The 18,486-nt window shown below is 43.6% G+C and overlaps 1 protein-coding gene across 1 annotated transcript in view; it reads left to right on the top strand.

Annotated features, from left to right (window-relative positions):
• Positions 1 to 8,348: 8,348 nt before the first annotated feature.
• LOC126981615 (fat-like cadherin-related tumor suppressor homolog) overlaps positions 8,349 to 18,486 on the top strand; it is a 108,225-nt gene continuing 98,087 nt past the window's right edge. The window contains exon 1 of the mRNA XM_050833053.1: positions 8,349 to 8,535. Coding sequence (XP_050689010.1) covers positions 8,349 to 8,535 — 187 coding nt within the window. The remainder of the gene's footprint in view (positions 8,536 to 18,486) is intronic.

The raw sequence follows: 18,486 nt of genomic DNA, 5'->3' as shown, positions 1-18,486 counted from the left end.
AAGGCCCACTGCGGCAAGTGCAGTGAGGTCCACGGCAGCAGCAGCAGGTGAAGATCCACCACCACCACGTCCACCAGCCCCGGACAGCTCACGACTGGTTGTTCGGGCAGGGTTACTACCAAGGGTCAGGTCAGCAGCACCACTAGATGTCTCTCCGCCGACTGAAGCTTCACCCCAGGGTCGATCCCTCTTGTCCTTGACGATGAGTTTGGTGTGCTTGAAGAAGGCTATCTTTCCTTCAGATCTTGCTTGTTTGAAGGCTGGCATTTGACTTCTCTTCACCTCCTGTGAGGCAGGACAGAGATCTTCATTGATGAACACTCCCGAGCCTTTCAATTTCCTTGTATTACGCATCACTGCTTCACGGTCTTGGAATCTTTCAAATCGGGCAATTATTGTTCGTGAGTACCGCCAACCAACAGTGCCGACCCTGTGCGCTCGTTCTAGGTCCATGGGTGGAAGTTCCAACTTGTTTTGCAAGAGGGATGACACGAGGGCAGCAGTCTGTTCCCATGATTCACCGGCTGTTTCGTTAAGGCCGGTGATGCGCAAATTATTACGACGGCTGTAGTCGTCTTGATAGTTGAGACGCTGAACAAGCTCCTTTGCACATCCCTTGAGATCATTGACTGTTGTTTCTTTATCAGAGTTTGACTTGCGTACCGCTTTCAGATCTTCTTTTAAGTCGAGTACTTCAGCTTGAGTAAACTCTAAACTTCTTGTTAGCTCTTGTATCCTTGACTCCAAACTACTTACTCGTGCCTTAAACTGCTCCACAACAATATCCAGAGCGCTCTGAAAGCTTGGTTCTGTGAGTCCAGTAGCAGCTTTATTGCAGTGTAATCCATGGTTGTAGAGGGTCAATAGTATATCTCACTGGTGCCACTAAGTACAGGAGTGTGTTGGACATAATGCTAGAAAATGGCAAAATCTGCAATCACTTGAAAGGCACTGTAGGTCAGGGGTAAGGAGCTGCTAGGAGGGACGTCCATTCGCACCTGCTGCTCGAGAGAGAGAGAGATGTAGAACGACAGCAAATAAAGAGGCGAGGGAGTTAGGAGGATTCTATTAATGTAATTAATTATTATATATATATATATATATATATATATATATATATATATATATATATATATATATATATATATATATATATATATATATATATATATATATAAGAAAATGTTACATTAAATTAGAGTATAATTTAAAATACACACCAGTAAATAATCGTAGATTAAAATGTATGGCTCTAAAACTATCGTAGAATAAATAACATAATAGGTTCTTAGAATAGTAAAACTAAAGTGAAGTAATACAAACTTCCCAAGTAAAGGTTCTGTTTAAATGCAAGCACGTATTGCAATTTATTCTGATAATAACACCAGTAAATCATCGCAGAATAACGATATACAGGAAAAGAAAAGAAACGACACAAGAAAAAGTAAATAGAGTGAAACGAACAGACACACAAAATACTGTCTGTGCTGTGTTGTCTGTCTGCCTTTGTCTCTCTCTCTTTTGACGAATCTATAGTACACAACATATTTGTATTTCGCCGACGACACTTTATGTGATCGTTCGAGTAGCATATGTTTCAATGTGCACTTTTAGGGCTTAAAATGTCACTTTTTCTCGTGCATTATTTCAAAGCCCTTTACACTTGCTCACTGTGTATTTAGCATCACTAGTGGTGTGGGGCATGTTCTTCGCCACCTGTGAGCAGCCACTTTTACCTGCTGGTGGACATTTCCTCACTGTTGGCCCTGCTGCAGTGAATGTGTTCCACAGGCGGGACACCCTGGAGGTGAAGGTCCGTTGGTGTTGGTTGGCGGTGACCTCGGCATCCTGATCTGCTCGTGGCTGGAGAGTACCGTTCTGCATCTCTCACAGCCTCTCGCGGGGGAGCCTCAGCCTGCCAGGTGTGGTACTCCTTGTACCTGGGCCTTGTGGAACACCACCAGCGCAGCGACGTCCTGGCGGTGCTCCAGAGTGTCTAGATGTATAATATCCTGAGGGGCGGCTGGGGTTGTTCTCCTGTAACAGTCGCTGCACCTGTCGCTCCACCTTGTCCAGTCTGCAGGTGTGTGGCAGCGCTGGACATCCAGGTCAGAGGCCTGTACTCCAGGTAGGATTTACCTGGCCTTGTAGAGGAGCATACCTCGCTTGTCGAGGAAATTAGCCACTCTACGAAGGGCAGAGACACGTAGGAGGCTTGGTGGCGACGTGTTTCAGGTGGCGGTCGAAGCGCAGCTCTGGTCCAAGTCCACCTGAGGATCCTGACGTAATCCTGGAGCGGAGGGTGACGGAGCCAAACATCACCCTTCCTTCGACAGCTTGTGGCTGCTGGGGACCGAGAGATCACCATCGCCTGAGTCTTCAGGAGCAAAGTTCACCTGCCAGCGCTCCCCCATCTCTGTATCAAGCGTAGTTGCTGGTTGACCTCAGCAACCGCTTGCTGGCTTTTGAGAGGGTAGGAGAGGAGAGCTCTCTCTCTCTCTCGTCCCTTTTCTCCCATCTTCCCTCCTTCCCTCCCTTCTTCCCTTCCTCCCTCCTCACCTTCCATCATCCTTCAGTTTAAATCCCCTCCCTCTCTCATCGCCTCTCCTTCCTCCCTCCCTTCCCTCCCCTTCTCTCCCCTTACCCACAGGAAACACCCCAACCTTTCCCCCTTAGTCTGTTTCTGGCCTTGCAGTGTAGTGGTTAGCATAGCCGCCTCTAGAGCGGAAGACCCGGGTTTGAGTCCTGGCAAGTTCAAAATAGTGGTGAAAGTTATTTTTCTTTTATTATTATTATTATTATATTATTATTTTTATAACAACATTATATTGTATAATTATATACACATCATATTTCACATCCATCCATCCATCCATCCATCTCATCCATCCATCCATCTATCCATCTCATCTATCCATCTATCCATCTATCTATATATATATATATATATATATATATATATATATATATATATATATATATATATATATATATATATATATATATATATATATATATATATATATATATATATATATATATATATATATATATATATATATATATATATATATATATATATATCTATATGTTATTCATCTGTAATATTTTAGATAAAGAAAAAATAGACAAAAAAGATATACAGGTCACCAAGGCTTGGGTCGGTATTCTCAGGCGCTTCTGCCTCTCACATCAACTATTTCAAAGGTCACAAAGAGGTTAAACGGGTTCTCATGAGTTTTTATTCACGTTCATGTTACAGAACCTTCTGTCACTGCCACCAGGGTCGTTACCCTGGAGGTGCTTACATGACTCTGCGAAAGCCTTGTTAAATGTGTGTTTGGCCGCCGAAATGTTTGCCAAGACAGGACCAATTCTTCTGCGTCACGCGGAGCACTGGGGTTCGAATCTTCTTCCTTCGACTCCTTACATCCCAGTGTGATGAGGCTCTCGCCACTAGTTTTTATATTGCTGCAACAACGTGCAGGAAAACACGTAGACGATAGCAACCTCATGATTTATCGTCGAAAAAACAGTAAAACGAAACATTGAACAGGGCAGCGACATGTTTGATTAGAAAAAAGTAAATTGTCGTAGAAAAAAGTAATCTGAGACAGTTTTAATACAAGATCATGTTATATGAAGAAAACGTAGAAAAGTAAATTATCACATAAACCGTAAAACGAGACAAACTTAGTATGTGAATATGTAGGAAGAAACGTAAATGAACATTCAGTTATCGTTGCAGAAACAGTAAAATGCTAATTTCAATATGGGAACATGTAAGAAACTGAAATTGTACAGTAAACTACTGTAGAGTTTGAGATAAACAGTCAGTAAGTGATCGTAGATTAATAAATGCATGACACTAAAACTGTCGCAGAATAAAGACAATTTTAGGCTATTAAAACAGTAAAACGAGACAAACAATACTAACTCATTAATTAGACGTTAATTTTCAGTACAAACAAGTATAACGCTATGTACAGAAAAAGCAAAAATAAAATCAATCAATTAGTCAACGGAGGCATACGTTGGGGCGCGTCGCCTCGCCCACCCTACGACGCCAGGTCCGGGTGTCTTCCGGCGGGTCTCCATGCAGGCTGTAAAGTGTCGCAAAACAAAGATATACAACAAAAGAAAATAAATTACATGGGAAAAAATAAATACGATGAACCGAACCAACATTCTAAATAACTATATAAAGAAATAATAACGTGACAATTCACTAATGGAAGGTGAGGCTAACACGAACACACAGTTCGTAAAAAATAAAACGAACTGTTGCTGAACACGATAAAGGTGATCACTACGAAAGAAAATGTAAATAAAGTGTTGTAAATAAAATAATAACAACTAAAGTACATAAAAGTTAAATAGATCTTAAAAATAATTAAAAGAAAGAAAACGGAAAACAAACGTACATGAAAATTACTTAAAATTAAGACAGCGAGATAGCACAACACGAACATCAATCAATCAAGTAGAAAAAAATATTATTATAACGTGTTTTTTGACCGAATTTCACACATGTCTTGAGTCCCAACATCAATCAAGGCCACTCGTTGGTCTGTCTGTGTACCTGTCTGTCTTATGCACCTCTCTCTCTCTCTCTCTCCTGTTCATTATTTCATGCACAGTTTTCTTTCTCTCCTAAAGCTCACCTTTATCAAGTATTTCATTCTCTCCCTCTGTCGTTTTCTTCATTCTCCGCCCACCTTCGCCGTTTTCGTTTCTTTCTTTCCTTTCTCTCTCCTCTTTATCGGTTATTCTATTTCACTCTTTCTTTCTTTCCTTCCTTCCCCTCGTCCTATACTGTGTTTCTTTTTTTCGTCTCTCTCGACCCTCGCAGAAATGATATCATGTACGGGTTTTTCTTTTCTCAGTGTTCAGGTCTTGTTTTATATATATTTCTTTAAGGTGTGTGTGTGTGTGTGTGTGTGTGTTCTTCCTTGCGTGCGTACTAAATGGAAAAGGACGTACTAATAGGTTAATAATATACCCAAATCGATCTTTTTTCTTTTCATTTGAGGAATTTTCTCGCGCCCATTTTTGTTAACTTTTCCCTAGATGATTTATGCGCCCAAGACCATCTCGCCTCACCCCTTCTTCTTCCTCCTCCTCCTCCTCCTTATCCTCCTCCTCCTCCTCCTCCTCCTCCTACTCCTCCTCCTCCTCCTCTTAATCGTCCTCCTCCTCCTCATACTCTTCCTCCTCATACTCTTAGTCCTCTTTCTCCTCCTTCTCCCAGTCCTATTTTTCCTCCTCCTCCTCCTCTTCCTTCTCCTCTTCCTTCTCATTCTCCTCTACCTCATACTCCTCCTCCTTCTTCTCCTCCTCCTCCTCATCATCATATTTATCATCACCCTCATCCCCATCTTCCTTCTCTCATGTCCCCTTCTCCTCCCCCCGGCCTCCTCCTCCTCCTCCTCCTTCTCCACCTCCACCACCTCCTCCTGTGACCCTCCTCCAGTACCTCTTCCGGGGCTCTTGGTCTGCACATGACGTGGCGGCGGATTATTTCTGAACAAGTTTCCGAAGAGGTGCAGGTTGTGGAGGGGGATGGAATTTCCTCCTTCTCCTCCTCCTCCTCTTCCTCCTCCTCCTCCTCCTCTTCCTCCTTCTCCTCCTCCTTCTCCGCTGCCTCCGTCACCATCGTCGTCGTCGTTTTTTCGCCTTCTTTGGGGTCGTTGTTGTTGGTGGTGGTGTTGTTTTGTTTATTTATTTTTGGTCGTACTATTTTCTATCATCATTTTTACTACTACTACTACTACTACTACTACTACATAAATGATACCTCCACCCATGTTTATTTTCCCGACACATAATCATGGAGGGCTCCATAGCTTGGAGGTCATTAGCCCCAACTCTGTTCGCTAATGACTGTGGCATCCAACCATATCACTAATACTACCTGACACTAAATCACCTATCATCTATTACGTCTAGATCCCCCTTTCCTTCCCTACTCAAGTCACTCCCGACCCACCCTAATGTCACTCTCCACCACTGTGGCTTCATAGTCCAGATTGGAGATGGTGGTGGCTTTTGGGCCAGAGTGTCTGGTGACCCTGAGACATAGGATCTCCGACCTGAGCAGGGAGAACGAGAGGCGACACCTCATCCAGGCGACAACGTGGCTCCTTGGCTGTTGCTTCTTTTCTGAGATTAGTTCCGCGAGGCGTGTGTAGAAGCATTGGGCCCCGGGACCCATCCCGCCGGATGTGGTGAAGACGAGAGGGTCGAAGCTGCCCTGATCCACATGTTGGATTCTTTCACCGTATGCCCTTGTCTTCTCCTGCTCGTTCCTGTGGTGGGCGGCTTGCAGGGGCAGCTCACGGTGACAGGCAGCCATCGGGTCGAATATGCGGATGTCCATGAACGCCCGCTGTCCGCGCACCCAGAATCCGCGGGCACTTACATCCACCCGTGCCTCCTGTGAGGTATTGGCTGTCCTGTACCGGTGTTCGCCGTCCAGGGGAAGCAGGGCCGGCTCTACTACTACTACTACTACTACTACAGCTTCTATTATTACTACTACTACTACAACTACTATTGTTACTACTACAACTACTACTACTACTACTACTACTATTATAACTACTACTAATCCTAAGATGTGACATGTATATTATTACTGATATATTGAAGATATGCTCATCAATGATACATTCGTCAAGTCAACAGGTGTGTGTGTGTGTGTGTGTGTGTGTGTGTACAGGTGAGCCTTGTCGTTGATATTCACTCTTTGATGTTTTTAATCACGGCCGTCACCCATCTCTTCATCTAACCTCACCCACCTTTCACCCACCCCTCTGTTCATCCACTCCCATACCCACCCCTCACAAACCATTTCACCAGGCTCACCCATCCTTTCTCCCATCCCTTCACTCTCTCTCTCACTTACCCTCTCACCCATCTCTTCATCTAACCTCACCCACCTTTCACCCACCGCTCTGTTCATCCACTGCCTTACCCACCACTCACAAACCCTTTCACCAGGCTCACCCATCCTTTCTCCCATCCCCTCACTCTCTCTCTCACTTACCCTCACTCATCCATCTCTTCACCTAACCTCACCCACCTTTCACCCACTCTTACTTACCCCTCTCACCCATCTCTTCACCCACCTTTCACCCTCCCCGGAACGTGTTATCATGCGCGAGTTTGTGTCTTTAAGCAGCGAGACAGAGGAGGGAAGGTTAATAAGGGATAAAATATAAAATGAAGGATCTTTATCAAGAGAAAATGTCTTTTTTAAGTTAAATATTTTGCATATTTTTGAAAAAATAGATAAAGAGCATTTTAAAAATTACTAAAATATGAAAATAATAAAAAGACATTTTTCTTGATAGAAAGTTTAAAGAAAGATGAAATTTCAAACCATATATTACACATTACGATTTATCATCAAATTATGGAACTGTACGCTTATACATTATAATGGTAATGATACTGCTAGAAACCGGCCATAATTATTAAACAGAATAAATGATGAGCGCGTGATCGTGGTTTAATAGATGGTCCGTTTGAAATATCCGCATGTTTTTTGCTGACGATTTTTTGTAGTGGAAGTGTTTGATAATTTTTTTTTTAGCGCTTTTATTTGTCGGACACGAAAGGTGTGTGTGTGTGTGTATAGTCTGATATGCAGCACAAACACATTTCCAGACGTAGTTTCACACACACACACACACACACACACACACACACACACACACACACACACACACACACACACACACACACACACACACACACACACACTCTCTCTCTCTCTCTCTCGTCGAGCAACAAAATGATCCCTTCCTTGCGTAACAAATCCTACAAAGAAAGGCTTTCCACCCTTAACATGTTCTCTTGAGAAACGTCGCCTGAGGAAAACTGATCGAACGTTTTAAAATACTTAATGGTTTCACGAATGTAGACAGAACAAAATTGTTTATGATCGATGACACTTTGCGAACGAGGAACAATGGCACAAAACTCAAATGTAGACAAGTAAATTCAGACTGCACCAAATTTTTCTTCACCAACGTTGTAGTGCGAGAATGGAATAAGCTCCCATCATCAGTGGTCCAGTGTAACACGATTGACTATTAAAAACAAGCTCAACCGTCACTTCCTTCAACTTAATATTAACTAGAGTAGAAAAGCAACGTTTTGGAGCCTTCTGATTAATGTAAAATCACTTAGGTTTAAGGACAGACCACCTACTCTGGACCTTGGTGTCTGTGTTGTCTGATTTTCTATGTATCTCTCTCTCTCTCTCTCTCTCTCTCTCTCTCTCTCTCTCTCACACACACACACACACACACACACACACACACAGCGAAAAGTAAGCAGAAATGTGTGACTGGACCCACGCATTCTGGGCGTCGCTTCCTCTCGTCACCCTCGCCTCCCACGTCACGGCCACTTCCTTCCCTGCCTTCCAGCGTCTCAGCCCGGGGTACTCAGCGCCGGGCCGGGGAGGCGTGACAGGCCCGGCTACTTCAGCACGCAGAGAACCGCCTCCCCAGGTTCTTAGGCGCAGTACAGGCACCCTGAAAAACTTCCTTCCTTCGTCTCTTAATTAGGGTGTTACTTTTCTGGTCTTTTGTAGCCATATACGTACTTAACCATTTCCGCGCCCAGACACACATATTTGACAAGGCTTTCGTAGTTGTGGGCATTTTCAGAAGTAGTTTGATGAACCCTTCTTCCTTTTCATGAATCTAAAATACCACTCATGAGAACCCGACTGATCTCCTGTTTGGCCTTTGAGAATAGTTGTTGTGAGGGGGGAAGCGTCTGGCAATACCGACCTTGGTGTTTAGGGGGTGTTAGCATGGTGATTATGGACCTTTGTGTGTGTGTTTGTTGGTATGGGGAGGGAGATGCTGTAGGTGTAATAATGATGATGATAATAATAATAATAATAATAATAATAATAATAATAATAATAATAATAATAATAATAATAATAATAATAATAATAATAATAATAATAATAACAATAATATTAATAGTAATCGGTTTATTTAGGAATTGCAGCCATTAAGTTGAAAATGTACATATTATGATTACATTATGAATAACTATAATGAAATACAGTATGAAAGGGGTGTGAGGGAAGGCAGTCTACATTAACGGTGGGGAAGTTGTGATGATGCTTGAGGGGCGAGGAGGAGTGCGGTGTGGATGTGAGCGATGAGGCGGGAAGTTTTTTTTATATATACCAAGTTAGCGCTGGAAATAGTGGCTCCGCATTGCATAATACATTCTCCACATGAATGAAATTATAGGTATTAATAAGTCTATTCATATATAATAACAAGCAATATTTTTTTCTCGTTAAGTACTGGCGCTCTTTCTGTAGTATTTGTTTATGTATTTTATTTTCAAGTGAGCCAAGTGAAAATAAGAAATCGTTAATTATAGCTATTTAATTCTGTGATAAACGACTTTTTTGTGTGTGTGTATCGAAAATAACAGATGAAACATATAGAAACAAACCATAACTAACGTCAGTGAGATATCTCATTGTGTAAGACTCGTGAGGTTGTGTTAGTGTTTCCATGAGTATCAAGACACCTCTCCACCCTAAACTGACCTCCTCTGACCCCTCGTTCTCTGTTCTTCGTCGGAGCAGCGTCTGGCGGGCTTTTCTGTTGCCTCTTTGCCCTTGAGCTGCCTACCTTGATGCAAAAACAAAACATGAGCTTAATGATAGTTTGAGAGGGCTTCTGCACCTTGAACGTGAAAACACTCATGAGAACCTGACTAATCTCCTTTGTGGCCTTGTGAAATAGATGATGAGAGCCGAAAGCGACTGAGAATACTGCCTAGGATTCACACCTGAGTTCACGGCAATCAGGCACACGCGCTCCTGTTCTGGCGCCTCACGATATTGGAAGTCTTGGTACGCATTCTCAGAGAGCGATCAGTCTGGCATTCACGGAACCTCGGAGGACAGCACGGCTCGTCCCTATGCATGGAATCAACCCTCTTGAGTTCGATTTAGACTGAAAGCATTCGGCGAAGGTTGGACGTGCGGAGTCGTCCGTCGATGACTTAAGCCCTGTTCACACTGTGCCGACTTGGCCACGACTACCCACGACTCTAGGGTACACGAGGTCTTGGGTGTTGATGTGAAAGGGTCGGGCATGTCTTGAAAGAGGTCTTAAAACTGTTGCTGAATGTTGCGCCGACGTCGTGACGGGAGTCTGAGTCGTGAGGGTTAGCACGACATGCTGGCAACTAGTTGGCTGAATGTCTCAGACAGTCGGCAAGACACCAAGACGCCAATAAAACCTCCCCTCCCCCTTCTTTGAGCGTGGGAACCAACTTGTCAAATGGAAAAGTCGTTGGTTGTCGTGGCCCAGAGACGGCACAGTGTGAGAGAGAGAGAGAGAGAGAGAGAGAGAGAGAGAGAGAGAGAGAGAGAGAGAGAGAGAGAGAGAGAGAGAGAGAGAGAGAGAGAGAGAGAGAGAGAACGAACTGAAATGCGAAACCTGGAGTTATTACAGCCATATTTAGACCTTGTATATATTTTGCATTTCTCTCAGTATGAGCTGGGCGGTGAGCGCAGGGCCAGGCGTCTGCTCGGCGAATAATCCCATTCAATACTTGGATTAAAACTTAACCTCCATCGCTCAAGCAGTCTCGGTAAGTCGCTTAATTAACATTAGGAAAGGAGGGTATTAGTATTTCTTTTCTCTCAAATTTAAGGTGTTTTGGGAATTATGGCCGGCAAGTTCAGGCGTGGTGGTCGTACTGCAGGAGGAAATGGTTTTGCTCTGCCTCCAGGGGCCGATCATTCATTATTCCAAGGACTCAAGGAAATTTTATGGTTGCGACCTGACTCCAGAGTAAATATTAAAACTCATTCACTTTCCAGGAACTGGATTGTAATTTTCTTATTTGCTCAAGAGTCGTCCACAGAGAGAACCATTCTTTATTTATTGTGTGATTTAACATTTCTCTCTCTCTCTCTCTCTCTCACACACACACACACACACACACACACACACACACACACACACACACATATATGCTGTTCTGGGGGAATAATTTTCCGTGTTTGAATCTATGTATTATGTAAGTATATGTGTATGCGTATGTACATACACGTATTCATATGTCCGTATTTTTTGTATACAAAGTCTCTATTTATGTACATGTGTATGCGTTGGTATAAAAACTGTACCTAAGTAATATCTACTTTGTTAATCTACTATATTTGTATTATATTAGTTTTGCCAGTGCTGCCTGTTAATCATTTTTTATTACAAACTCGTCTGTATAAGAGCGCCTGCTGGACAGCCCTTGTAAATGTTGTTCATTATTGTTATTTATTTGGGTCATGTAGAAGGGAAATAAATTTACTTTACTTCACTTTACACACACACACACACACACACACACACACACACACCACACTACTACTACTACTACTACTACTACTACTACTACTACTACTACTACTACTCAATACATCACAAACAGCTTCCCTCCCTTGACGTGTACACTCCTGACCCTTCACGCCGTGCATACTGACGCTAACTTTCCCCCCAGCCGCCTCGAAGCACTCCAACTTGGTAATTTTAATGCATACCACGGCGCCTCCTTTCCTCCTCCTCGGCTGTCTACACCTGCATAGCTACAGTGCACGGAGGGGCTCTTGAGTGTCATATTCTTCAAACATTCCTGCGCCCAAGCTCACATAGCTGACAAGGTTTTCGTAGGAGTTTTGAGCTTTTTCATGAGTTGTTTTATGGCCCTGGTGGTAGTTTGACCTTCTGTACCCTGAACCTGAAAAAAATACTCTTTAGAACCCGACTGATCTTTTTGGCCTTTGGAAATAGTTGATGTGGGAAGCGGAAGCGTCCAAGCTAACATTTTTGACAAGGGTTTCATCGGAGTTTTTAGCATTTCCAGGAGTAGTTTTATGGCCCTGGTGGTAGCTTGACACTTCTTCTGTACCATGAACCTAAAGAAACACTCATTAGAACCCAACTGATCTCCTTTTTGGCCTTTGGAAATAGTTGATGTAAGAAGCGGAAGCGTCTGAGAATTCCATCCCGTCTCTCCCTCACTTCGCCTCCTGCCCGCCCGGTCCACTTCCCGAGACAACACTCACCGCCATTTGCATAGCGATAACGACTCGTCTCTCTCGTAATGAAAAACTGTGTCTGCTGGATATGATTAGCTCGAGTTTTCCTGCTGTTTGAGGGTCGTTCTAGGCAGCACCGGCGGCACTCAGCACTCAGCACCAGGGAACTTTGGAGCGAGATAATCTGCATTTTTCGCATGATTATCAGCCTCCCGGGGCAGTGTAATGGTGGCTGCAACCTTAACTCGGGGCAGTGCTCGTTGGCGTTAGTGTTGCTAAAAGTTCCAGCGTTTACTTAATTAAAAGGAGAACAAGAAGTGAGAGGAAAAAAGAAAAAAAGGGAAAGAACAAAACAAACGATGGAAAAGAAAATCATAAATAAAGAAACAGTAGGATAAAGAAATACCGAAATAAATTATAAAAGGATCAAGGAAGGAATCATACACAGGATCACAATATCAAGCAAAAATGAAAAGAAAGAGTTGAGCCTAAGTAACTACGTCTCAATAACAGTTCCAGACCTCTCCTGCTGTGAAAAGGACTTGGGTAAAGGAGTGACCTTCCTCCGACCAAGAAATTATTATATTACCACAAATGCCAGCCTTTGATAGAATGACCTCCTAAGTGAGTAGCGGGCTTTTTTTCACATTTGTTCCCTTTTTTTATGTCCTTGAACTGACTCCTCTGCTGTAAAAAAAAAAAAGTAACTGCGCATTAAATACCAATTCTAGACCTGTCCAGGTGCTGAAAGGATTACGTTGTGCATGTGAGCTCTGACCTTGGACCCAGAAATCATTGTGTTACTGCATATGGCAGCCTTTGATAAATGATCCTAAGTAACTGCACCCTAAGCAACAGTTCTTGACCTCTCCAGCTGTGAAAAGGATTCAAAAGGAGTGAGCTCTTCCTCCGACCAAGAAATTATTATATTACCGCACATGCCATCCTTTGATAGAATGATCTAATTAACTGCACGCTAAAGAACAGTTCTTGACCACTTGAGCTGTGAAAATGATTTGGTGTGTGAGTGCATGCGCCTTACTTGACCCTGAAATCATTGCATTACTGCATGTCACCCCTTGATAAAATAACCCCTGAGTAGCCACATCACAAAAACAGTTATTGACCACTCCACTTGTGAAAGAGATTTAAAAAGGAGTGTAGCTGTGTGGGGCTTGCTTGGGGAACCGTCAGGTGGAGGCGGCGGGTGAGTGAAGGACGCGGCCCCTGCATATGCTCCTGTAAGTTAGTTAGTAACTGAGCTTCTACCTTCGACCCAGAAAGCATTATATCACCGCCAGAAACATCATAAATAGAGTCTTAAGTTTTATTTCGATAAGAAACATAATAGGTCGTATTATAAAACATTTTGTCGCCCAAGCACCTGTTTTTGACAAGGCTTTCGTAGAGTTAGAGCATTTCCAGGATAGTTGTATGACCCTGGTGGTAGTTTGACCTTCCTCTGTACCATGAACCTAAAGAAACACTCATGAGAACCTGATTGACCTTCTTTTTGGCCTTTGGAAATAGTTGATTTGAGGGTGGAAGTTGTTCAGCAATACTGACCTATGGTCGGTGTTCAGTTTCTCTTTCCTATACAGTTCTTGACCACTCCAGCTGTGAAAGGGATATGAATGTGCGTGTGAGCTCTAACCTTTGAGCTAGAAATCACGGTATTACCCCCAGAAACCGCACAAATAGGTCGGTATTCTCAGACTCTTCCGCTTCTCACGTCAACTGTTTCAAAGGCCAAATATGAGTTCTTTCGGGTTCTCTTGAGTGTTTTTAACGTTCCCGTTACAGAAGAAGTGTGTGGGCCATACAGCTACCTCTGTAAATGCCCAAAACTCCTAGGAAAGCCTTGTCAAATGTGTGCTTGGGCCCCGAAATGGTTAAGAATACAGCCCATGGAGTCTTACATTTTATTTCGGAGAGAATTTATTATATTCAGTTTCTGTCTTACCTTGCTGAGGGGAACGACCGTCAGGATAATTTTGCACCATGAATGTATTTCCAGATTAATGCGATGTAAAACTCTTGCTAGGACGTAGCTTCAAAGTCTTCCATGGACCACTGCCGACATGCCGAGTAGCTTGAGTGAGTGTATTCGGCCTCCTCAGAGTGGTCAGGAAATAGCTTGGGTCAGGGTCGCAACTTAACTCCTCAACTTAATATTTACTAAAGTAGAATTGCAAAGTCTTGGCGGCATTTGATTGATATAACTTCACTTCGGTTTAAGGACACACCCTCTACATAGTTTGAACCATAGAGTCTGTGTGGTCCAAGTATCTATGTAAATCTGTGCATCTCCGACCCACCACCACCATCACCACTACCACCACAACCACCATCACCACCACCATCACCACCACCACTAACACTGCAGACTCTGGCGCAGCACAAATTATGAGACTTTTCACTACCATTCCGTTGGTGTGTGTGTGTGTGTGTGTGTGTGTGTTAGATTGCCTGTCTATATGTCGGTCTGTGTGTTTGTTTGTTGATTAGATGGCCGTGGTGAACCTCTCTTTACTCTCTCTCTCTCACACACACACAAACACACACACACACACACACACACACACACACACACACACACACACACACACACACACACACACACACACACACACACACACACACACACACACACACACACACACACAGGATTGTTTTTTTTAATAAGAACTTTGCTTTTTCTCTCTCTCTCTCTCTCTCATATCTTTATTATTTCATATTCTCTTCCTCCTCCCTCCGCCTCTCCTCCTTCACCCTTCTCCTGACTCATAAATCCCTCACGACTGATTCTCTCCCAGGAACTAATTCTTAACTGCTTTCCTGCTGCTGCCGCCTCCTCCAGTGTGCGGGGGAGGCGTCCTGAAGTGATTCCTTTCCTTATTACTTTGTTTCTTGCACTACAACGGCACAGCCCCGGGGCGATATTCTCAGACGCTTCTTCCTCTCACGTCAACTGTTTCCAAAGACCGAAAAGGGATTAATCGGGTTCTAATGAGTGTGGTTTTTCACGTTCATGGTCCAGGAGAAGAGTCACACTACCATGAGGGACATAAACTATTTCTGAAATGCCCAAACTCCCACGAAAGTCTAGTCAAATATGTGAGCTTGGGCGCTGAAATGTTTAAGAATATGACCTAAACAACCCATCAGGAGGCCGAAAAGATCAGTCGGGTTCTAATGAGGGTTTCATCAGGTTCATGGTACAGAAGAAGGGTCAGACTACCACCAGGAACAAAACTACTTTTGGAAATGCCAAAAAACTATGAAGGCCTTGTCAAATGTGTGAGCTTGGACGCTTCCTCCTCTCACATCAACTATATCTAAAGGTAGAAAGGGAGATAAAATGGGTTTACATGAGTGTTTTTTTCACGTTCATGGTACAGAAGAAGGGTCAGACTACCACCAGGGACATACAACTACCTCTGAAAATGACAAAAACTCTTACGAAAGTTTAGTTAAATATGTGAGCTTGGGCGCCGAAATGTTTAGGAATATATGACCCAAACAACCCATCAGGAGGCCTAAAAGATCAGTCGGTTCTAATGAGTATTTCCTCGGGTTCATGGTACAGACGACGGGTCAAAATACCACCTGAACATAAACTACCCTTGAAATGCACAAACTATGAAAGTTTTGTCAAATGTGAGAGCTTGACGCTTCCTCCTCTCACATCAACTATATCTAAAGGTAGAAAGGAGATAAAATGGGTTTACATGAGTGTTTTTTCACGTTCATGGTACAGAAGAAGGGTCAGACTACCACCAGGGTCAAAACTACCCCTGAAATGCAGCAACCCCCACGAAAGCACAATTAAATGTGAGCATATGAGCGACGACGCGTTTAAGGAAGTGGTCCTGGCATTTTTAAACGGGGTAACTCCTGCGCCGCCCCTTATCCTGCCCGTACCTTTTCACCTTAGTCTGCTCCCTCGTCCCAGCCTCCGCTGCTCCCTCATGTCTCATTATCTGTTCAGCCACGTGGATTCACCCTAGACCCTCGCTCCGTCCCTCCTCTTATACCGCCCTCCTCTCCTCCTTAGTCTCTTTCCATTCTCCTTCTGCTTCTTTCTCCTTCTTCCTCTCTCTCTCTCTCTCTCTCTCTCTCTCTCTGCCTCCCTCCTCTTCTGCCTCTCCCCAGTAGTCTCTCTCTCCATTTCTTTCTCCTCCTTTCCTCCCTTTGTTTCTCTCCTCCTTCTGACTCCTCCTTTCCTTCCTTCGTTTCTCTCCTCCTCTTGTTTCTCCCTCCTTCCGTCTTTATATCTCTCCTTCTCTTCTACCTCCCTTTTTCCCTTTCTTCCTCCTCTTCCTCCTCCTTCCTCTCTCTCTCTCTCTCTCCTCAGTAAATCAAATTATCCTCTATGCCACAATCACGGACCTCGACTCAAAAATTATATTGAAATTGTGGCCCTGTTATCCGTAGACTTATTTTGCTTTTGCCTCCTGATTTTTATTGATTTTTTTTTATTTTGCTAACTGTGTGTGTGTGTGTGTGTGAGAGAGAGAGAGAGAGAGAGAGAGAGAGAGAGAGAGAGAGAGAGAGAGAGAGAGAGAGAGAGAGAGAGAGAGAGAGAGAGAGAGAGAGAGAGAGAGAGAGAGAGAGAGACACAGACACACACACACACACACACACACACACACACACACACACACACACACACACACACACACACACACACACATTAACCTGCTTTTCTGATTAAACTCCTTTCTTCCATCTCCTCACTTCCCTAACACCAGTAAACACAGTAACCTTCTCTACCACTGGCTATGTAAGTCGCCTCTTCCATCTCCTCACTTCCCTAACACCAGTAAACACAGTAACCTTCTACCACTGGCTATGTATTTCACGCCTCTTCCATCTCCCTCACTTCCCTAACACCAGTAAACACAGTAACCTTCTCTACCACTGGCCATGTATTTCACGTTTCCTAACACCAGTAAACACAGTAACCTTCTCTACCACGGACGGACGGACGGACGGATTGAGAGAGAGAGAGAGAGAGAGAGAGAGAGAGAGAGAGAGAGAGAGAGAGAGAGAGAGAGAGAGAGAGAGAGAGAGAGAGAGAGAGAGAGAGAGAGAGAGAGAGAGAGAGAGAGAGAGAGAGAGAGAGAGAGAGAGAGAGAGAGAGAGAGAGAGAGAGAGAGAGAGAGAGAGAGAGAGAGAGAGAGAGATCATGTTCTCAAGGAGTGTGTTTTCACGTTCATGTTACAGAAGCTTTTTGTCACACTGCCACCAGGGTCACAAACTACCACGGAAAGGCCCAACACAACCCATACGAAAACACTGTCAACTATGTGTGTGCTTAAGGCCGAATTGTTTAATAAGAATATTGCGCACTACTGGTCTGACTGTTGGGAGGCTGCAAGGTGTATTGTCTCCCGTGAAGGTTGTGGCAGAGGAAGCTGGAGGAAAATATCATAGTGAACTCCCTGGTGATGGAAGCATTATTCTTCTACTGGGAAACATGTGGGAAGGAATTGGTGGTAGTATAGTGGCTGGTTTTGTTTGGTGTGTTGGTTTGAGGAGTCCGTGAGAGGATTGGTTTGGTTGTGGGACGATGCTGTGAGTGAGGAATGGCAGTGAAGGTAAAGGATGGAGGTTAAGGGTGTATGGATATGTTAGGAAGAGAGGTAAATGTAATTAGGTGAGGTTATTTTGGTGTTGGTTTGAACGAATTTGTACAAGAGTGAAGTGAAGGGGTGACGGATTAATGGGTGGAGGATATGGTCTATGGATATGTTAGGAAGAGAGGTAAATGAATAGGTGGTTGTGTTGGTTTGCTGTGTTGGTTTGAGTGAGTTCGTACGAGAGAGTCGGTGAGGTTGTGGGACGTGGTGCTGTGAGAGAGTGGATATCGGTGATGGTAATGGATGAAGTGGTAAGGGTCTATGGATATGTATGGAGTGAGAGGCGGTAATGTAGTTAGGTGAGGTTATTTGATGTGTTGGTTTGAATGAGTTTGTATGAGAGAGTCGGTGAGGTTGTGGGACGGTGATGAGAGAGTGGATATCCGTGATGGTAATGGATGGAGTGATGAGGGTCTGTGGGCCTGTACAGAAAAGCGTCGTGAAATCTTGGCCATCGGAAGAAAACGTTACTGTGTTTACTGGTGTTGGATGAAGGCAAGAGGTACAAAATATGTGACCAAAGATAGAAATGGATAGAGTGATGAGGGTCCATGGCTATACAGAAAAGGTCGTGAAATCTTGGCCATTGGAAGAAAACGTTATTGTGTTTACTGGTGTTGGATGAAGGCAAGATGGAATATGTGGACAAAAATAGAAAATGTTACTGGGTTTCCGTTGTTCGGGGAGAGTTAGATAAAAGGAAGAGGTGAAATACATGGCTAGAGTTTTATTTATTTATTTATT

This window comes from Eriocheir sinensis, chromosome 49 (genome assembly GCF_024679095.1).
Source record: "Eriocheir sinensis breed Jianghai 21 chromosome 49, ASM2467909v1, whole genome shotgun sequence".
Classification (NCBI taxonomy): domain Eukaryota; kingdom Metazoa; phylum Arthropoda; class Malacostraca; order Decapoda; family Varunidae; genus Eriocheir; species Eriocheir sinensis.
This window is presented reverse-complemented; position numbering and strand designations above follow the sequence as displayed.